The 22,410-nt window shown below is 46.9% G+C and overlaps 2 protein-coding genes across 5 annotated transcripts; both read right to left on the reverse strand.

Moving 5' to 3' along the window:
• Positions 1–543: 543 nt before the first annotated feature.
• LOC118229165 lies at positions 544–14,063 on the reverse strand. Of its 2 annotated transcripts, XM_035420878.1 has the most exons (4): positions 12,666–14,063; positions 12,203–12,553; positions 2,208–2,590; positions 544–1,726 (listed from the first exon to the last, which is right to left on the reverse strand). In XM_035420878.1, exons 3-4 carry the CDS (start codon positions 2,563–2,565, stop codon positions 1,317–1,319), a joined length of 768 nt encoding a protein of 255 aa, XP_035276769.1. In that variant the 5' UTR covers positions 2,566–2,590; positions 12,203–12,553; positions 12,666–14,063; the 3' UTR covers positions 544–1,316. The 2 variants fall into 2 exon arrangements, with proteins under 2 accessions (XP_035276769.1, XP_035276768.1); XM_035420877.1 differs by having other exon boundaries at positions 12,203–14,063.
• A 2,690-nt stretch (positions 14,064–16,753) lies between these two features.
• On the reverse strand, positions 16,754–19,989 carry ndufa11 (NADH:ubiquinone oxidoreductase subunit A11). Of its 3 annotated transcripts, none has more exons than XR_004765623.1 (5): positions 19,835–19,989; positions 18,615–18,707; positions 18,166–18,288; positions 17,313–17,499; positions 16,754–16,988 (listed from the first exon to the last, which is right to left on the reverse strand). XR_004765623.1 is itself a non-coding variant. In XM_035420920.1 (4 exons), exons 1-4 carry the CDS (start codon positions 19,911–19,913, stop codon positions 17,387–17,389), a joined length of 408 nt encoding a protein of 135 aa, XP_035276811.1. In that variant the 5' UTR covers positions 19,914–19,989; the 3' UTR covers positions 16,754–17,386. The 3 variants fall into 3 exon arrangements, 1 of the variants encoding a protein (XP_035276811.1); XR_004765622.1 differs by having other exon boundaries at positions 16,754–17,019; XM_035420920.1 differs by having other exon boundaries at positions 16,754–17,499.
• Between the last annotated feature and the right edge of the window lie 2,421 nt (positions 19,990–22,410).

The following is a 22,410-nucleotide window of genomic DNA, read 5'->3' on the forward strand; positions in this document are numbered from 1 at the left end:
ACACAGACAGGAACAGAAATGATACAAAGCCTGCTCACCCATCTTCCTGTCTGACCACACGTGACACACAATACACCTGCACAGACCTTCTTTATCCGATAAAGGTCTCAGGCCCCAAAGACATAACCATGAGATAGAACCAAAAACAGGGCCCGATTATGTCACCTCTTAGTCCAGGGCAAACCCCTGTCCGATTCTTCGCTTACATTATTGCATTATAACCGTTTGTGCATATTATCAGTAGTAATATAGTTCATCAACTATTTTTTATTTTTTTTAATACAGTACTTTACCACCAGGTATCCTTAGCTGAGGGGAGAGATGATCTTGGATTCCTTATGACACATCTGAACAAAACCTTCAGCAATATGAGGTAAGGTTTGGAAAAACTTTCAGAAAAAATGAAATCAAAGATAATTTTCATTTTTAACATTCTCTGACAATTATATTTGTCTGTCTTGCTTAACATAGAAATGTAGGATAAATTTCAGTTCAGACAAAATGAAGAATGTAGCAACTAATAAAGATGATTACTGATTGGTTGTTGATGCTTAAAAAAGGGAGGGGGGGTGAGTTCATATTCACCTGGGTTTGAACCAATCCATTCCAAAGATGAGGTAGATTATTTATCACAGCTGAATGAAGCAAAAGTTTAAAATTTCACCCTTCAATCAAAGTATAAGACGAATAATTTGGCATATAAAAATTGAGATTTTTTGGCTTCTTTTTTGTTTTAATAAAAATAACAGATATAATTATATTTTTTAAAGATTGTGACATACTCAGTATCATACACTGTAACAGTCTGAGAGGGAAGTATCCTGCAGTTAAACTCTGAGAGGGAAGTATCCCGCAGTTAAACTCTGAGAGGGAAGTATCCCGCAGTTAAACTCTGAGAGGGAAGTATCCCGCAGTTAAACTCTGAGAGGGAAGTATCCCGCAGTTAAACTCTGAGAGGGAAGTATCCCGCAGTTAAACTCTGAGAGGGAAGTATCCCGCAGTTAAACTCTGAGAGGGAAGTATCCCGCAGTTAAACTCTGAGAGGGAAGTATCCCGCAGTTAAACTCTGAGAGGGAAGTATCCAGCGTTTGAAACGAAGGGATGGATGTATCCAGCAAAAGACATCGATTGTGTCCCTCAGTTTTTTTCTCATGTGTCTGAAAACTTGAGACAGAAATTTCCCCCAGTCACACGGTCACAGCAACCATAAACGTTTCAGAAGACCCTTCGGGCTTTCTCATGGAGATTTTGGAATTATTTTGTCCTCACACAAACCATCATGTATCCTCCGTGCCAGCAGGGGGCAGCAGTCTGGGCTATACGCAGCCACAGTCCTGGGCAGACAGCTCTTGGATGGTGTAGTACTTGTTGTTGTTCCCCAGAAAGGAGAAGTCTTCCTCGTAGTGCAGCGGGCGGCAGCAGGGAACGTGGCGAGTGGGCTCTTTCAGGACGCCGGCTGATTGGATGCTCTCCAGCGCCAGGTCGTAGGTCCGGCGGCGTTTGGAGCAGCGGCCGCTGCAGTACCTGAAGACGACCGTCTCCTCGCTCTCATAACCCAGCCCCAGCTGCGTCACGCTCACCTCCACCTCCTGCAAACCGCACAACTTCCTGCCCTTACGCTCCCGCTTCGTCCGCCTCGCCTTGTCCCGCCTCCACTTCCTGTCCAGCAGCGTTCCAATCACCTGCTTCAGCTCCCCCTCTGTAAAGCTCCGGAACATGTGATTAACTGTGGGAATAAACAAAACACTTTAAGTATAGTACTGTATTTACTGTATTACTGTATTACTGTATTTACTGTATTTACTGTATTGCTGTATTTACTGTATTTACTGTATTTGTATTTATATACAAACTGTATTTATGTTACAGAAACACAAACTCTGATTTTAACACCCCATAACACACATGAGCCATCATCAATTCTCTACTTAAAAAAAAAATCTAATCTCACTGTATGTTTCAGGTTTCAGATGTGGTGTCAAACTCAGAAATCTGACCACACCTGTAAAATGAGGTTTTGGGACAGTGAACCCTTCTACAATACCAGTTTGAAAGAAATGCTGCTTACGCTAAATATCAGTATGAACAGGGACTGAACCGGCCCCAACTCCCCCTGCAGTGGCTGCTCTCATACTGCCGTCACATTCCCTAAATATGGGGGAAGAAGGCCGACGCACTGAACCCTGATGAAGGGAGCGGAACCTCACCTTCCGTGAGGAGGGACCGGAACCCGTCCACAGCCCTCCCAACCCGGAGCTTCCCCTCGCTTCGCAAGGAGGAAGAGGACGGAAAGGAATTTGAGTTTGAGGACGACGAAGACAACAACGATGATGATGATGATGGTGGTGATGACAACGATGATGGTACTGATGATAATGATGATGATGATGGTGGTGATGACGACGGTGATGGTGGTAACGAAGATGATGAGGGTTTCTGGGAGGCAGGACCCCAGAAGTGTCTGTGGTGGGGGTGGCCTGAGGGGACCATAGTTCTACTGAAGAGTCCAGAGAGGGCAGCAGTGCAGAGCATCAGGATGATGGCACCCCACTTCCATACCCTCATCTTACAATGACGGGGAGCATGGAGACTGCAACACAACACAGAGACACCCCTTACTGCAACACACACAGAAACACCCCTTACTGCAACACAACACACCATAACACACATTACTGTAACACAACACACCATAACACACATTACTGTAACACAACACACCATAACACACATTACTGCAACACACACAGAAACACACATTACTGCAACACACACAGAAACACCCCTTACTGTAACACACACATAAACACACATTACTGCAACACACACAGAAACACCCCTTACTGTAACACACACATAAACACTCCTTACTGCAACACAACACACCATAACACACATTACTGCAACACAACACACCATAACACACATTACTGCAACACAACACACCATAACACACATTACTGTAACACACCACCCCAAAACACCGCTTACTGACACAGACACAGAAACACCACAAAACACCTGGGTATTACAGCAAAGCAATACCCTGCAATTGCAGCAAATTTAATGACAGCCTATGCTTCTTATCACACTGCAGTTTGCAAGCCAGGCTTGCACAGAAATGAGCTGGAGGAACATATTTCATATGCAGGTAGATATTGCAAACCCCCAAGTGACCAGCAGGGGTTGCTGGTGCACACCGAGAGTTCAGCTGACACAATTCCTCCCATCCTTGGGCAACGCTAGACCCAGTTATGCTATTAGGGCTGCAGACTGGCACGGTCCAGATCTGACAGTGGCACTTACAGGAACAACCGTGGGTTGGTGCTTTAAAGCAAAAATACACTTCAGGTAGCTTTTCAAACATGGGGACAGAGCCAAAGTATGCAGCCTCAGTTTAAACCTTGAGCAAAAGGTTGTTAGGGGCAGGAGACAGTTGAGGGTTGTCACTGAGACAGGTCTTTAGGGGGGAGAAAGGTGTGTTAAGAATCTGTGGTTAAAACAGGTCTTTAGGGACACACAAGAGTTATGTGAACGGTTTGTGGTTAAAACTGGCTTTTGTGGTGAGGAGACAGGTGTGTTAAGGGTCTGTGGTTGAGACAGGTCTTTAGGAAGAGGAAACACCGTTGTGTTAACAGTTTGCGGTTGAGACTTTCACAGATTGCTTCCAGACATTCGTGGTTGGACTGTGTTAAGCAACACTTTGCATGGCTTTGCTGACATGAGCGTGTGCTCTGTGCAATGAGTCACACAATCACTACAGAAGAAGAAGAGGGCAGTCCTCCAGCAGGAATGTGGAAAGCCACACCCACCTGCTGTCAACGTGCGTGCATGCATAGATTGTGTGTATTTGTGCGTGAGCGTGTGTGCCTGCTTACCGAGTGTGGGGGTGTGCGTGTGCGTGTGTGCGTGCTTAACGAGTGTGGGGGTGTGCGTGTGCGCGTGTGTGTATTTGTGTATGTGCGTGTGCGTGTGTGCGTGCTTACCGAGTGTGGGGGTGTGCGTGTGCGTGTGTGCGTGCTTACCGAGTGTGGTGGTGTGTGTGTGCGTGCTTACAGAGTGTGCGTGTGTGTGTGTGCACGTGTGTGTATGTGTATGTGTGTGTGTGTGCGTGTGCGTGCTTACCAAGTGTGCGTGTGTGTGTGCTTACCGAGTGTGGGGGTGTGCGTGTGCGTGTGTGCGTGCTTACCGAGTGTGGGGGTGTGTGTGTGCGTGCTTACAGAGTTTGCGTGTGTGTGTGTGCGCGTGTGTGTATGTGTATGTGTGTGTGTGCGTGCTTACCAAGTGTGGGGGTGTGTGTGTGCGTGCTTACAGAGTGTGGGGGTGTGTGTATGTGTGTGTGCGTGTGCGTGTGTGCGTGCTTACTGAGTGTGGGGGTGTGTGTGTGTGTGTGTGCGTGTGCTTACAGAGTGTGGGGGTGTGTGTGTGCGTGCTTACCGAGTGTGGGGGTGTGTGTGTGTGTGCTTACCGAGTGTGGGGGTGTGTGTGTGTGTGCTTACCGAGTGTGGGGGTGTGCGTGTGCATGCTTACAGATTGTGGGGGTGTGCGTGTGTGCGTGTGTGTATGTGTATGTGTGTGTGTGTGTGCATGCTTACCAAGTGTGTGTGCGTGTGTGTATGTGTGTGTGCGTGCTTGCAGAGTGGGTGCGTATGTGTATACTGTGTATGTGGGTTAGGGTTGTAACTTTGTTGTTTGATAATCAAACTTGTTTCAATCTCAGGAAAATTGAGCAGGTATCCCTGGCTACTGAATCACCCCCATATGTATCCCAGGCCACCGAATCTCATCCGTATGTATCCCAGGCTACTTAATCTCAACCAGCTGGTATCCCTGGCTACTGAATCTCACCCGTATGTATCTCAGACTACTGAATCTCATCCGTATGTATCCCAGCATTCCTGGGAAATTCCATTCAGCAGGACATTCTCATCAGAAATTTGTGGTGAGGGTTAGGGTTAGGGTTAGGGTTAGTGCATTTGGGGACACATCAGAAAATAATCACCAAACACTTTTCCAGGTAGAGCAGTGATTCTCAGGTAGAATAGTGATTCTCTGGTAGAGGAGTGTGCTGAGAGGTGTGCGCTGAGAGGAGTGTGCTGAGAGGAGTGCGCTGAGAGGTGTGTGCTGAGAGGAGTGTGCTGAGAGGTGAGAGGTGTGCGCTGAGAGGAGTGTGCTGAGAGGTGTGCGCTGAGAGGTGTGCGCTGAGAGGAGTGTGCTGAGAGGTGTGTGCTGAGAGGTGAGAGGTGTGCGCTGAGAGGAGTGCGCTGAGAGGTGTGCGCTGAGAGGAGTGTGCTGAGAGGTGTGCGCTGAGAGGAGTGTGCTGAGAGGTGTGCGCTCAGAGGCGTGTGCTGAGAGGTGAGAGGTGTGTGCTGAGAGGAGTGTGCTGAGAGGTGTGCGCTCAGAGGCGTGTGCTGAGAGGTGAGAGGTGTGTGCTGAGAGGAGTGTGCTGAGAGGTGTGCTGAGAGGTGTGCGCTGAGAGGAGTGTGCTGAGAGGTGAGAGGTGTGCGCTGAGAGGAGTGCGCTGAGAGGAGTGTGCTGAGAGGTGAGAGGTGTGTGCTGAGAGGAGTGTGCTGAGAGGTGTGCTGAGAGGTGTGCGCTGAGAGGAGTGTGCTGAGAGGTGAGAGGTGTGCGCTGAGAGGAGTGTGCTGAGAGGTGTGTGCTGAAAGTGTCACGTGGTCCCTGGCCCCCACTTCCTGGTTCTCTGAGACTAAAGGCTATATTAGATGATTTAGGATGTTTCACAACGGAACTGAAAAGCACTCAGGAGCATGTTGGCATTCCTTTCATTTTGAACCTAGCATTTCAACCTGCAACCCCAAAGTAAACAATGCTGACTTTGTTCCCTGCAGATCTAAAAAAACTCTAGAAAGTGAAGGGTTCTTTTAACCTCGCATGAAATGCATTGCTGAGTTATTACTGCACTCCAGTTTCTCCGTTCTTCCTCTTCCCCTCTGCACCCCAGCTTCCACGTGTCTGTGACCAGCACGTCTGGTCTGCTTGTTTTCATCCTTGTGTAGGCCATTGAGAGATCAGAGACAGAGGACAGAGGACATGGGGCTGTCTGCTCTGTGTCCCGGCCCATTCCAGGCCCGGACCGGCACCGATCTCATCAGAATGGAATGGAGCTTCTTTGTGTGAGGAGCGGACTCAGCCCGATGGCCTGCAGCCATGTTATGCGCCTTCAGAAACGATGAAGACGCGCCATTGTACTGTTAAACACAAAAACTCCATGAAGAAAACCCTCCAAGTCCCAACCCCTCGCCCCCCACCCCCAGCTGCAGAATTAACACTGCAGCTGCACGTCTGCACTGCGGAATTAACACTGCAGCTGCACGTCTGCACTGCGGAATCAACACTGCAGCTGCACGTCTGCACTGCGAAACTAACACTGCAGCTGCACGTCTGCACTGCGGAATTAACACTGCAGCTGCACGTCTGCACTGCGGAATTAACACTGCAGCTGCACGTCTGCATTGCAGAATTAACACTGCAGCTGCACGTCTGCACTGCGGAATTAACACTTCAGCTGCAAGTCTGCACTGTGGAATTAACACTGCAGCTGCACGTCTGCACTGTGGAATTAACACTGCAGCTGTACATCTGCACTGCGGAATTAACACTGCAGCTGCACGTCTGCACTGCGGAATTAACACTGCAGCTGCACGTCTGCACTGCGGAATTAACACTGCAGCAGAATTAACACTGCAGCTGCACGTCTGCACTGCGGAATTAACACTGCAGCTGCACGTCTGCACTGTGGAATTAACACTGCAGCTGCACGTCTGCACTGCAGAATTAACACTGGAGCTGCACGTCTAGCAGAAGTTGGCAGAAACCACCAAAACGAATGGGCCCTCGCTGGCACCCCTACTTTCCATTCTTAATTTCTTCTGGCATGTCACACTGATCGCCATGGTTACTGACAAGTATCTAATTTTGCCCTCATGGTGACCTTTAGGTGACCTCTGACCCCCATCTGGAGATGTGTGTATGTGTATGAGTGTGTGTTTGTGAGAGAGTGAGTGCATGTGCGTGTGTGTGTGAGCGTGTGTATGTGTATGAGTGTGTGTTTGTGAGAGAGTGAGTGCATGTGTGTGTGTGTGTGTGTTTGTGAGAGAGTGAGTGTTTGTGAGAGAGTGAGTGCATGTGCGTGAGCGTGTGTATGTGTATGAGTGTGTGTTTGTGAGAGAGTGAGTGTTTGGGAGAGAGTGAGTGCATGTGTGTGATTGTGAGAGAGTGAGTGTGTTTGTGAGAGAGCGAGTGCATGTGTGTGATTGTGAGAGAGTGAGTGTGTTTGTGAGAGAGTGAGTGTTTGTGAGAGAGTGAGTGCGTGTGTGTGTGAGCGTGTGTATGTGTATGAGTGTGTTTGTGAGAGAGTGAGTGAGCGTGTGTATGTGTATGAGTGTGTGTTTGTGAGAGAGTGAGTGTTTGTGAGAGAGTGAGTGCATGTGCGTGATTGAATGAAACATGTTTGACCTCCACCCCTCCCTCCATCAACTGGTCCAGACAATTTTCAAAATCAGGCACATCAGGATTTTTAAAAACGTAATTGCTCTGTATTGTGCTGTCAGATTATAGCGTTTGGACTGAGTGTGTGTGTGTGTGCTGTAAACCTGTGCGTGCTTGTCCTCCAATTTGCATTTGTTTGGAGAGAAAGCAAATGAGACACCTGTGTCTCTGTGTCTCTCTCTGCGCATTTCAGTCTCATTGCCAGGTGAAGAGCCCAGTACCCATCCAAACTGCATTGTGCAGGACAAGCCGGAGTGTAAGGTTGTGTATAAATAATAACAGTAATAAGAATAATATCAACAATAATAACACGAACATGCACCAGAAACACGTAGAGCAGAGCATCAGCCCAGTAAAGAGATCATTCCGGGTAAAAGCCCAGACAATAACATGCGTGTGTACAGTATGAAACTGTCAAACATCAGCCAATCAGAGATCAGAGACAGGCCCCCTCAGTAGAGTAAGCACCAGTCACAAGCATCGCCACGCAGGACCAAGTCTAACCCTACTCTGAACACTAACACAGAGCTCATAACCCCACTCTGAACACTAACACAGCCAGCTCATAACCCCACTCTGAACACTAACACAGAGCTCATAACCCCACTCTGAACACTAACACAGAGCTCATAACCCCACTCTGAACACTAACACAGAGCTCATGAACCCACTCTGAACACTAACACAGCCAGCTCATAACCCCACTCTGAACACTAACACATTCACTTTTAAAAAATATTAATTTCTCTGAAAATTGAATAACTAATAAATACATAAGAAATAAAAAATAATTATTAATGCTGTCCTGTTGCCCATAATTTCATATTTTGTGTTTGTCTACGCAGCTCTCATTGTGTTGCATTAAATGCTCATTGATGCACAAACAGCCTACTCATCATGACTCAGAGAGATTACATTACAGGGAGAACGCAGTCTGCTGTTAAACCGTATGTTAAGACCACTTGCAAGTCGTTCAAGTCGACTTTGAGATGCAAATAAAAAATGTGCAGAGAAAAAGAAACGTGGTGAAGGAATACTGGCCTCGGTGAGACGTTGGCCGACACCACAGCCAGAACGTGCTCCCTTCATCAGGGCTGCAGAGTTAAGCAGAAATAACTCCCACATCTCACACGGAACCACATGTTTACGCCCCCAATCATTCTTCTGCTATAAACATTCAAATATCTTTTCACTTATTTACCTGAAATGTGTGTTATTTTTTGGCTTCCAGTGGCAGTGATATTTTGTATGTGTAAATTTGTTAGTAAAATCTGGGGGAGAAGCACAGAGCACAAAGTCTGATTATTACCATTCAGGCTCTGCTGATAAGGAGCACCGTAGCACAGAGAAACAGGGACATTGAGGGGATAATAACTGAGGGGTCAATCACTGCCTGCCTGTCCTCAAACACGCTCACATAGGGGCCCAACACGCTCGCATACAGGCCCAACACGCTCACATACGGGCCAAACACGCTCACATACAGGCCAAACACGCTCACATAGGGGCCCAACACGCTCGCATACAGGCCAAACACGCTCACATACAGGCCAAACACGCTCACATAGGGGCCAAACACGCTCACATACAGGCCCAACACGCTCACATAGGGGCCAAACACGCTCACATACAGGCCAAACACGCTCACATACAGGCCCAACACGCTCACATACAGGCCCAACACGCTCACAGAGGGGCCAAACACGCTCACATAGGAGCCCAACACGCTCACATACGGACCAAACACGCTCACATAGGGGCCCAACACGCTCACATACAGGCCAAACATGCTCACATAGGGGCCCAACACGCTCACATAGGGGCCAAACACGCTCACATAGGGGCCCAACACGCTCACACACGGGCCAAACACGCTCACATAGGGGCCAAACACGCTCACATAGGAGCCCAACACGCTCACAGAGGGGCCAAACACGCTCACATAGGGGCCCAACACGCTCACATACGGGCCAAACACGCTCACATAGGGGCCAAACACGCTCACATAGGGGCCCAACACGCTCACACATGGGCCAAACACGCTCACATAGGGGCCAAACACGCTCACATACAGGCCCAACACGCTCACATACAGGCCCAACACGCTCACATACAGGCCCAACACGCTCACATAGGGGCCCAACACGCTCACATACAGGCCCAACACGCTCACATACAGGCCCAACACGCTCACATAGGGGCCAAACACCGCTCACACACAGGCCAAACACGCACACACGGGCCAAACACGCTCACATACGGGCCCAACACGCTCACATAGGGGCCAAACACGCTCACATAGGCACCAAACACGCTCACATACGGGCCAAACACGCTCACACACGGGCCAAACACGCTCACATAGGAGCCCAACACGCTCACACACGGGCCCAACACGCTCACACACGGGCCAAACACGCTCACACACGGGCCAAACACGCTCACATAGGGGCCCAACACGCTCACACACGGGCCAAACACGCTCACATAGGCACCAAACACGCTCACATAGGGGCCAAACACGCTCACATAGGAGCCCAACACGCTCACATAGGGGCCAAACACGCTCACATAGGAGCCAAACACGCTCACATAGGAGCCCAACACGCTCACATAGGGGCCAAACACGCTCACATAGGGGCCAAACACGCTCACATAGGAGCCCAACACGCTCACACACGGGTGAGTCTGGGTCAAATTCACGTGCTGATTTGGTCTCATAAGAAATCCCGAAACCAAAATGACGCTGATCTCAGATCGTTAACCCGGGCGATATGGGCCAATGAAATTAGGAACTCCATGACTTTGACCTACAAAAAAAACTATATGTATACTATATTTATACTATATCTAAATGTAGACAATATTTATACTATACTAAAGTATACTATATAAAAACTATATCCTATATTTAAAAATGGATCAGAATTTCAAAGTTACTATAGGTAATAATGTCATCAACACCAGCATAAAATTTGGTGGTGGGATTTTGAGTTGCTGCCAAGCTGCATTTACCTTATGTGGCATCGCATCACTTATTCCTCACAGTGTTTTTGAACTGCAGTTAATGATCAGAGCCAACACACAAAGTCTGGCACATGAGAAATAACACTGTCTTTGAGGCCGACTCTGTATCTTCTACTGTATCCTGTTCCTGTATTTTAGCCCTAGTGGGTTGCTAATGATGCTGCACTAGCCCCTGCCAGGACTCCATCGCTTCACTAAGATCAACTTTAAAAGACACCGAGGGGGAGGTGCTACTATCATTCTAAGATTATGAGGTACTTTACAAAGCTATGAATCCTTTCAGTATTTTCTACAAGCACAACATTCATAATTCAAATTGAAAGAATACATAAATTCTGCAGCAGAGATTATTGTTTGGCCTGTAGGTAGGTGAGAATCCCTTCTTCATAGTCTTTATTAACATTAAAGGATTGATTTTTCAATGGCCACGTTTTATTTGAGGAGAATAACAACCAGGATTATCTACGTTTCAATCACGTTTTCATAACGTATGCCTGGGCCACTATGTATGGAGGTTATACTGCCCGTCCTGAAATTACAGGAATCTGACCGCGCCCCTGTCGTCAGAAATTAATTATCCCCGTGCAGTTTCTACTGTACTGGCAAACTGACATCACTAAGACCTGCTTCTGAAGACGCCCGTGGCTATTCTCTCTTTTATAATCCCTCACGCAGAAGGCAGCTTAATGCGCTCGTTTCATGTTTCCCCGAATAAAAGCATTGCAATCATTAGGAGCGCCTTTACGCACGAGAAATATTAACGTCCATTTCGCTCAAACGTCCAAATAAACAGAGGTATTGAATGATGTTTTGATAAATCAAACTGACACTTCGATCACCGTTTACCGAATATCACTATTTTCAACAAAGATATATGTCGTCCTTCAGGATCTATTGTAAGAAAACATGGAACACACACGCATGAGAGAGAATGCGCTCTCACGTGTGCGCCGGCTTTACAGTGGTACAAATCGAGTCTTTTCTTTATTTTTTGTTTTTTTCAATTGTTTAATTTTAAGTTTTCTTTTATGCGCTAGGAGAGGCGAATGAAGCTGATGCGGTCTTCACTGAGCTCGCGTTCTAAATTGGTGGCCGGTTTTCCACAGGTGATGGGTTTAGGAGACAAGATGAGCCCGTCTGCCTCTTTCCACACACGATTTGGACTGTACACTGAGTTTAAAGGCTACCACGCGCCCGAGGCGCGCCCCATGCTGCTTCCGTCTGGTCTTACAATACTGCCCCTTGAAATGCCGTAGAAGGCTACGACAGAGAGGTGAAGGTGATTTGGTTATGCCCTATAATAATAATTTAAACCTGGAAAAAATATGGATACCAGGATTCATATATTTTACAGAGTATGGATGTTTAAAGTATGTGTGTGTGAGAGAGTGTGTGTATGAGACGTAGAGTCTATTCTATGAAGTTCTACAAATGATTAAGCCAGACCAGGTTTCTTAACCAGTATGTTCTGTTTACTTATTAGCGTTTACTGTGAAACTATTAGCCTGGGCCAAACACAAGGGTTACTCACAGTAATGCGTGGAGAACCCGGAGCTTGGTGCTCGTTTTAGCAGCGCTAATGCAGCGCGTAACCGGGCACACCGATGCGCTTTACACCTGCTTCACAAATCCTGGCTGATATCCATAGAGGATGGCGCATCCTTACCGTTCGCCGGGCCAATCCAGACTGGTCTGCGTGCGTTAGCGTTCAGTAGACCCCGGTGAAGTCAGAGCTGTGTATGCACCTCCGCATGGAAAAGCGAGAGGAGAGGGGCTCTCCCTGTCCCTTTACACCGATAATCCATTCGTCTCGGGCCTCGCGGGTTAGATTAGGGGGCGCCGCAGCGCGGGACGCTCCAAACGTGAATGGACTCCATCCCCTTCACGTGCGTGCGGCGCAGAAATCCCCATCCTGGCGCAAGGCACCGGGCTCCCCCAGGGACACGCGCATACGGAGGAGCCGATCGCCTGGTCAGCTGTGCCCAGCTAGTCGGCGCCCACGGACACCCTTGGTAAACTGATGAGACAAAGACGGGGACCGGTGGCGTATCCGCTCTCTGAAACTCACGCGTGTATGGAGTGAAAAACAATTAGCAATAAATATAAAACTCCAAACAAACTGGACCTACTTTTCCCTTTCCTGCTTCTCCAGAAAATGAGTCCAGGAATGTCAGGCGCGATGAATTCAATCGTTTAGTTCCACAATTTGCAACAGAGAAAAACTGAAACACCGAGTTCCAGACGATCACTGTAACTCCGTCTCCATCAGAAAAACTGAACTTTTTCCATTCTCAAATCCAACAAAAGCAGTGGGACAGTTGCATGGATGTTGCATACAAGCTGCATTTCCCCAAACATCTTCAGGGGGAGTATTCCAGCAACGGTGATTTACACACGAAAGAAAATCCAACACACCTTTCAGATGGTATCCATACCTCTGTCGCTGACGTACATCAAATGTTTCCGCCTCCTAGTTCACAGTTAAGAGTCTGTGTTTCGGCGTCTTCACCTCGAACCGTTTCGCGGCTAATTTCACCTGTCAACAAAGACAGCACCGACACGGGGGGAGACACGAGAATGACGAGAAGCTCTCAACATCCTCCTCGACAGCTCCGCTGTGATTTATGTCCAAAAACACATTACAGCGCTCCCGTCTCGCATGAGTGCAAAGGGCTCAACCCCGGACTGTTGCTCCGTCTTTGGGGTGGAGCTCAAGGGGGGAGGCACGAGGGGTGCGCTGCGTCACAGAGGCTCCAACCCTCTCCGCTATGGCACATCCCACCCGGAAGCACGGCGCAACGGTAATGAGGCATGCTGCTGGTATGCTGATAACATTGATCGAGAAGCAGCGTGCATGGTCCGCGCGCTGGACTGCGACACTGAGTATAACGAGATCGACAGGCAGAGTGAAAACGTGCGGACAGTACAGGTGTCCCGAGAACGGACGGTTGATGCTTCACCTGGCATCCTGGTAATAATTATGCACTCTTGCTTTCAACCTGACAACGCTGTATTCTGTATCCCCCTTAGATAGCAAGCGTGTAAGAAAGGCTGGGATATGACAGTTATCATGTAATGGAGTGAATGGGAGTCGTTTTATTTGCTCATTGGACCCTGTGTGGATTTTGCCGTATCATGCAGGACAGTGATGAAAACATGGCTACCATGCCCACTATGTCTATTATTTTTTAAACATTACTTGTTTCTGCGCTGCATACTTGGGTATAGACTTTTCATCTTCAGACCTGTACATAAATTATGCTTTCTGAAATTGTGCAATTCAGATGTGTTCTCCAAGGGAGTTTGTGAAGAGCTTTCAGACGAGGAAACGCCAGCCTTCAGGTGAACCATGTCTGTCTCAATATTAAACCACAGGGATTAATCCAACACCCCTCAGCCACCTGTACACAGATAATAGAGAGAGGACACCTGTGACATCAATTTACTCACCCACGGTGTCAGAATGTGCACTCTGGGTTAGAAAACAGCAGAAAACCAATGCTTCATCTTGAAGATGTAATAACTATCTGTACCAGGGGATGTGACAGCCTGCCACTGTAACAGGGGATGTGACAGCCTGCCATGGTAACAGGGGATGTGACAGGCTGCCACGGTAACAGGGATGTGCCAGGCTGTCACTGTAACAGGGGATGTAACAGGCTGCCACGGTAACAGGGATGTGACAGGCTGCCACGGTAACATGGATGTGACAGGCTGCCACGGTAACAGGGATGTGACAGGCTGCCACGGTAACAGGGATGTGACAGGCTGTCACTGTAACAGGGGATGTAACAGGCTGCCACGGTAACAGGGATGTGACAGCCTGCCACTGTAACAGGGGATGTGACAGGCTGCCACGGTAACAGGGATGTGACAGCCTGCCAATGTAACAGGGGATGTGACAGGCTATCACTGTAACAGGGGATGTGACAGGCTGCCACGGTAAATGGGATGTGACAAGCTGCCATAATGCTACAATTAAATCCAGAAATCTGCATGTTAATGAGATGGATGTTTTTTCTGCATTAAAATGTGATGAAACCAATTAAGAAAGAACACAGAGCACACAGTTGGTAAAGGTGGACCCAGACCGAGCGCTACAAAAACAGGCTTTGTGTGGCTTGGGTTAATTCACAGAACAGACACAAGGCCAGAGCATCAGTTTGCCATTAGGCTGCCACATGTTGTGTGTGGATAAACAGCCTTAATAAAGACCTGCTGTTTGTCCACTTTCCATTTTTAAACAATGTCACAGTTTTAGCATAGGTGATGTAGCACACTTAGTGTACATATAACACCTAACAATTATTAAGAGCAGTAAACCTAGCTACATGTATGCTAACATGCACATACATTCATAAGGGTAGTTATATGCATCCAAGCACACACATAAATAATAATTAGCTAATAATAATCAATGCTACTTTGTATTGTGTTCATTTGGTACAAATGATGATCCATATGAGGAATGTTCAGTAAGCAACATGCAGGCTATCAGAGAGCTAGCTGAGACCTGACAAAGCTGCTTATCCTGTTACGCTGCATCACAGCAGGGTGAGGAATACAAGGGTGAGGGCCAGACTGAGAGGCGACTGGGGTAACCAGGCTAATAACCAGCTCACTGGCCCCCCAGAGGCCCAACCCCACCCAATCCTGCCCTGCTCTCGAACCTGCCCCAGCTCCCAATCCTGCCCTGATCCTGAACCTGCCCCACCCCCCAAACCTGCCCTGCTCTCGAACCTGCCCCACCCCCCAAACCTGCCCTGATCTCGAACCTGCCCCACCCCCCAATCCTGCTCTCAAACCTGCCGCACCCACCAAACCTGCCCCGCTCTCGAACCTGCCCCACCCCCCAAACCTGCCCTGCTCTCAAACCTGCCCCACCCCCCAAACCTGCCCTGCTCTCGAACCTGCCCCATCCGCCAAACCTGCCCTGCTCTCAAACCTGCCCCACCCCCCAAACTTGCCCTGCTCTCAAACCTGCCCCACCCCCTAAACATGCCCTGCTCTCGAACCTGCCCCACCCGCCAAACCTGCCCTGATCTCGAAACTGCCCCACCCCCCAATCCTGCCCTGATCTCGAACCTGCACCACCCCCCAATCCTGCCCTGCTCTCGAACCTGCCCCGCCCCCAAACATGCCCCACCCCCCCCAACCTGCCCTGCTCTCGAACCTGCCCCACCTCCCCCCCACAACCTGCCCTGCTCTCGAACCTGCTTCACACCCAAAACCTGCACCGCCCCCAAACATGCCCCACCCCTTGGGGAAGCACAGAATTGTCTAGAATGTCATTGTACGCTGTAGCATTAAGATTCGCCTTCATTGGAACTAAGGGGCCTAGCTGAACACATGAAAAACAGCCCTAGGCCAAGGGGTGTCCAGATACTTTTGGACATACAGTGTAATTGTTTGTTATTTATTTATTGTTTCATTTAGTTTTGTTTGTTCTGACATGTAATTTTTTGTTGGATGGCTTGGCTTTGTACATGTTTCATAAATGAATACTCAAAATGCCTATTTGTATATTCTTTGCGATTAAAAAAATATATACTTCCTTTCTTGGCTCCTAGCTCCACCCATCAGAGGACGCAAGGAAAGAAAGCAAGGACAGATAAAATAAGCCCTTACTGCAGCGCCATGTCGGCCACCAGGGGGCAGCAGAGCAGAGAAACAGCAGGGCGACCCCACTGGGCCGTTTCCTAGTCTGATTAAGTGCCTGAGTGCAACTTTTTACCCCACTCAGGTCTCACACCCCCCACTCAGGTCCAGACTGCCTCTCAGGTCTCACACCCCCCACTCAGGTCCACACTGCCTCTCAGGTCTCACACCCCCCACTCAGGTCTCACACCCCCCACTCAGGTCCACACTGCCTCTCAGGTCTCACACCCCCCACTCAGGTCCACACTGCCTCTCAGGTCTCTGTGGAGTTTATTACCCTCCCCAGCTCAGCGGCTGGTAGTTTCGAGCATTTAGAGCCCTCGCTCTGAAGGTAAGAGTAGTTTCATAGTTTCTACAGCCCTGGTAGAAACAGTATAGGCTTCCCTAGTTCAGGATATGACGCAGCTTCCAATGATCCCAGCCTTTTAACAGGGCTCAAAACATCAGAAAATGTGAACAAACATTTATATTGGAACCAAATTGTCTACTTTATTCATTGACTTAGGTGCAGGAACATATTTTTGTGTTTTTGAACCTTCGTTGTTTTTTTTATTCCCCCAGATTAAAGTGTTGGAACGGCTACATTCCTCTAAACATGTTTCCACATGGACGCTAGCATGTGCAGCTGCGTGACATTTCTGCAAACAGACCATTTCCTGTCTTCACCTGTAATTAGCTCCACCATTTCCTCCGTGTGATCCTGCCAACGGCCTGCTTGTTTGTGCCAGGTCTTGCGCGTCGATCACAGTGTGGTAAAACATCGCCCCCATCAGGCAGGTTGTCAAACTGCAGCACTTATTGATGGGAAGAACAAACCTGATTAACCTGAAATAATTAAATAGGAGTTCAGCACTCAAATAATTTTCTCTGGTTTCAGGTAAACACAAACTGTATGCTCTCTTTTCAATTACCTAAAAGTTATCAAGAGGCAAGCTTTCAACAAGGAAAGTAAGCCGGTCTTCTGACTAAATCAATCCCATCCAAAATATGAAACCAAATGGAAACCATTTTGCAGTGTAATTTCTCTTTTCTTTGGTGATGACCGGTCACAGTTCAGACAATCATAATAATAACCAGATGCTCAACACCATCTTTGAACAGAGGAAAAAAATAATTACATTTATTCAGGACAAAAAAGAGAAGAAATGTACATGACATCACACCGGGGCGGGGCGGGATGTGTCCAGGCGGGTCACATTTTGGGCGGACTGAAGATGTTCCACCCCTCCATCTTGCCCACCTTGGTGAACATGGCGACCGTCCCGAGGCCCATGCATGCGCCGAAACCAGTCATGGCGCTGTGACCTGCCCACCAGAAAAACACCAGCCTTTAACACTGCTAATCAACACTGAGACACCAGCATTTAACACTGCCAATCAACACTGGGACACCAGCATTTAACACTGCCAATCAACACTGGGACACCAGCCTTTAACACTGCCAATCAACACTGAGACACCACCCTTTAACACTTCCAATCAACACTCAGACACCTGCCTTTAACACTGCCGATCAACACAGACACCAGCATTTAACACTGCCGATCAACACTCAGACACCAGCCTTTAACACTGCCGATCAACACACAGACACCAGACTTTAACACTGCCAATCAACACTGAGACATTAGTCTTTAACACTGCCAATCAACAGAGACACCAGCATTTAACACTGCCAATCCACTCTGATACACCAGCTTTTAACACTGCCAATCAACACTGAGACACCAGCATTTAACACTGCCAATCAACACTGAGACACTAGTCTTTAACACTGCCAATCAACAGAGACACCAGAATTTAACACTGCTAATGAACTCAGACACCAGAATTTAACACTGCTAATCAACTTGGTTACAGCCAGTCACTCTGACTTTTACAGTGAAATAAAGGAATCCTGGTTCAGGCACTCTTATTGTGAAATGCAGAACTCCTGATTCAGGCACTCTTATTGTGAAATGCAGGACTCACTGCGGGCTCCAAGGAAGACTCCCGAGGCGCAGCCGCCGATGAAGTAGTTGAGGGGGTCATCGGGGGCGTCACGGGCCTGTGCACTCAGACAGGTGGCCATCCCAAAAATCGCCCCCAGACTGGCTGCAAGTAACAAACACACAGCTCAGTCTCCTCAAACAACCACCACATCCACATAACAACGCCAAACAACCACATAACCAACACACAACAACCGCATAACCACACACAACAACCACATAACCACACACGACCACATAACCAACACACGACCACATAACCAACACACAACAACCACCCAACCAACACACAACAACCACATAACCACACACGACCACATAACCAACACACGACAACCACATAACGTCCTCACACAACCACTGAGCCATCTCCACACTGGAACTCATAACTCAATAGAGGCATAAGGACGCAGAGAGGGGAAGGGTTACCCATGGTGACTGTGCCTGCAGTGGCTCTCTGTACAGCCTGGAGGGCGGAGTCAGGCTGGAACGCGACAATGTGGTAGGCGGAGCCCACAAGCCCTGCAGAAGGATAGGAGAGTTAAGGAACAGTGGTTGGTTGCATGAAACAGTGCCCATATCATAAGATAATGACCAATAATAATAGGGATTTGATGCCTGAGGTGGGAAATATGTTTTTCTGGAAGTTAAATATGTCCTTAATGTTGTGGGGTGTTCAGAAAAGTAATACATAATACATCTAAAAATGTCAAAGTCCAAATCATACTGGTTTCGTGGAATGACTCTTATACTAAATTCTTTAGTAAGTACTTATGTAGTTCTATGCAACTTAAAGTTAAGGGTATTTTAAGGGAAAAGTTAAGGGGTCATTTTCTATAAGGTGTTTCATGCAACCAGCCAGTGAAGGTGTCAGATCTAACTACAGGTTGACTGACTAGGCACTCAACAGGCACAAAAGGCTGGCAATCTTGAATACTTCATCCACAGGTTATATGCGTATTTAGCAGCAGCCATTACACAGTTTCAATTATCAAAAGCACAAATATAACTGCTTATTAGAATAAAAAATGTTCAGAATCCACAAACTAGCTAACAGCTATTTACACACACAACACAGGCTACAAATCGTAAACTGTGCAAGTCAGTCTGCCGAAAGCTTGCTAAAAAAACTAAATCTCTCGTAGCAGTGTGCATAACGATCAAGCAAGTGGGGTTGAAGTTTCGATACCAGGTGGGACACTGCCGTTAAAAAGCTATGCAATGTATTTAACGTGATTCAGGACGGTAAATATCATATTTAAAATGTAGTATGTGTAAGTTGACTATCCGCTAAATGCAAGTAAAACATGAAACGTAAAACAGGTGCACTAACACGTACGTTACGCCGCCTATATCTCATCATCTACCTGTAATATCGATATAAAATCAACCACAGCTACAAGGCCACCGGTAAACCCCGTGATCAGTTTATACGCCACCAAAACCAAGCTGGACAGGGCTTTGAATGTGATTATTTAGGAAGCTGAGACCCGGGCACCGCCATATCTCTGTTAGGACAAACTAGCAAGCATAGCTAACGTTAGCTGTTGATAGAGACTGTTCAGGCCCACTGTTCTCGCGGGCGCTCTTTAACATTTTATCCGACTGAAACGGCGTCGCTAGTGCTATGCACAGTGAGCCAGACTTACCCAGCGCTGTGCCTAACTTTGTGGTGATCCATGTTTTCCCTACGCAGTCTCTCCCTTCTTCGAGATCCCAGTAACCCATCTTGAATCTAACAAGGGCATCTGTAGCACAGGGAAATACCGCGAGATCGTACGAGACCTGAGTGGTCTTAAAACTTTATTAGTAAAGTGTTACAAAAGCAAGAACACACTGGCAAGTCGCCCGAGTTTATATAGCATGGAGACGCTGTGTGTCGATCGCAGATTTTAAGTCTCAGCTGAAAACGCGGCTGTTTAATTGTTGATTTCAATCTCTGTCTCTACAATTTGTTTTAGTTCACCTTTATTTAACCAGGAAAAAACCCACTGAGATCAAAATCTCTTTTGCAAGGGGGACCTGACTAATCATTGATTTGATTTGGTTTTACTCTTGTTCTTTATTTTCTGTCCTTTCTCCCCACTATGGATCTACTGAACTACTTCCTTCCTTATTTGAAAGGTGCTCTATAAATGAAGTTGTTGTTGTTGATGATGATGATACACATGAAGAAGCTTCCTCCAGCTCATCTTTTATATTTCTATTTAATCTGGCAAATTTCCACAAACAAATGCTCTTAGCTTGGATGCTACACAATTTTTTTCCACACAGATATGTTATGAATAATCGTGACATATTAAAACAAATCTATTTACTTCCGTAGTTGGTTTAACAATAATATTGTGTTATTATTGTATTGCAACTACTTAATTCTGAGTGTTTTCTTTTGAACTATTCTGAATTCTTATCTACTTACAATATCTCTGTTATTCCAAGAGAGTTTGCCATTAGAATGGATGTTATTCCTCAAGGGGTTATTGAAGGATAGCAATGAATCACTCTATCTACCATGCTCCTTGACTTGTATGGTGGTTAAACTTTTTTTTAAATTATTTTTTTAAATCTAGTCCCTCAATTGCATCTTGGAAAAATTTGAAAATGAGAGAAGTTAGATCCATTTTTGAAAAAGACATTCCTTGTGCAATATCTCATTGGAGGGATTTACTTCGAATAATCAGTGAATTGTTGCAATAACTCCAAAGCTATAGATTCTTCACACGTGTAATCACTTTAAGATATTTATTTAATCTTTTTTCTTTTTTTATTGTGAACCCCTGGGAACTTCAACTGCTATTAGGACTTTAGTTGTACTGATTCCGATAGTTAAATATTTCATTGTGAATGTTAGTTTCCTATACAAGCAGAATTTAAAAATGTTCAGGTTTGGAGATGCTAAGTTTTCATGGTCATCCTCCACCGCACTGATTCTTGGGTAGGAGTCCGAGGAATAACCAGGAAGTGGACCGGTGCTTGGGGACTGATGTCACGGAATGCCAGGCACTGAGCCACAGAACAACACGGGCGTTACAAGTCCTCATTTTCACACACCCTTTGCCCTTATATTTACTTCTGTATTATCTGATGCTGCGCTAACCTGTGCAGCCAAAGATCTGGGCAGCGCTGGATATAAACTGTATCATCTAGCTGCAAAAGGGAAAAGTGCTACGGGTGTGGAATCCCTGTGTGGACCCCTAACCCTAGGATCAGCTCCGCCCCCTTCTACCACATGCAAGATTAACTTTCAGATACACAGAGACCATTAAGCTGCTCACTGCTATCATTGCTAACTTACTCATAATATATCAGGGATTGTTTGTACAATGATGAGAAGGTCTTAAAACTTTATTAGTAAAGTTTTACAAAAGCAAGAACACAGTGGCAAGCCGCCCAAGTTTATATAGCATGGAGACGCTGTGGGTCCATCACAGATTTTAAGTCTCAGCTGAAAACGCGGCTGTTTAAGGTGCTTTCATTTAATTGTTGACTCTAATCTCTGCAAAAATGATTTGCAGATCCAAGGTAACACTGTGCAACACTGCACTCAATGGAACCTTGATTGCTGAAGAAGGTCGCGGTTCATTAGTGTCTCTTGCTGGTAAACGGTGCCGGTCAGTGTGGATATTTATGTCTCTCCACTGAAGCTGTTGCTTCTATATTTCCTCCTGGCTTTGTCTGCCAGTGGTGATCGGTGATGTCATCACCTCCTCACTGGTTGCCTCTGTGAAGCTTCTCTGTAGTCTCACACATGGGAGGAGCCGTAAGCCTTCACAGACACTACTCACAAGTGTCTGTGTACCAACGGAGTTTAGCTTGAGACACGTCCTCTTTGGACACTTAGCGGCCTAACTAATGAGCCCGTAGCTAGCTTGGCCCGTTCACAGTTTTTACGGCGGGAAATTCATGATCAACATTCCAGAGCGTAGAACCTGTCCCACCAAAAACATTAAAGCAAAAAATGTGCTTTGTCAAATGCCATAGCTTACTCTCTAATGTAGACCACTAATATATCAACTCCATTGATTTCAGTTACCAGTAGTGATTTTTACATCAGCATCATAATGTTCAGTTACTAGCCTTAGCGGAGCAAAACTTCAGCTTCACAATCCTGAAAACTCTAAAGTGCTCTATTAATCACAGACCTTTTAAAGCATATTACAAATTTGAAAGCCAGCAAGGATTGAAAAGCAACTTCGAGGTTTTCAGTATTATTTGTACGCAACAC

This window comes from Anguilla anguilla, chromosome 6 (genome assembly GCF_013347855.1).
Source record: "Anguilla anguilla isolate fAngAng1 chromosome 6, fAngAng1.pri, whole genome shotgun sequence".
Lineage (NCBI taxonomy): Eukaryota > Metazoa > Chordata > Actinopteri > Anguilliformes > Anguillidae > Anguilla > Anguilla anguilla.

Excerpts from the sequence above, each read along its gene's own strand:
- ndufa11 (XM_035420920.1), bottom strand. The coding sequence starts at position 19,913 with ATGGGTTACTGGGATCTCGAAGAAGGGAGAGACTGCGTAGGGAAAACA. Across the intron at positions 18,708-19,834 it reads AAAGTTAGGCACAGCGCTGG|GGCTTGTGGGCTCCGCCTAC; the intron begins GTAAGTCTGGCT and ends ATCCTTCTGCAG. Across the intron at positions 18,289-18,614 it reads TGCAGGCACAGTCACCATGG|CCAGTCTGGGGGCGATTTTT; the intron begins GTAACCCTTCCC and ends TGTTACTTGCAG.
- LOC118229165 (XM_035420878.1), bottom strand. The coding sequence starts at position 2,565 with ATGAGGGTATGGAAGTGGGGTGCCATCATCCTGATGCTCTGCACTGCT. Across the intron at positions 1,727-2,207 it reads CCGGTCCCTCCTCACGGAAG|TTAATCACATGTTCCGGAGC; the intron begins GTGAGGTTCCGC and ends TTATTCCCACAG.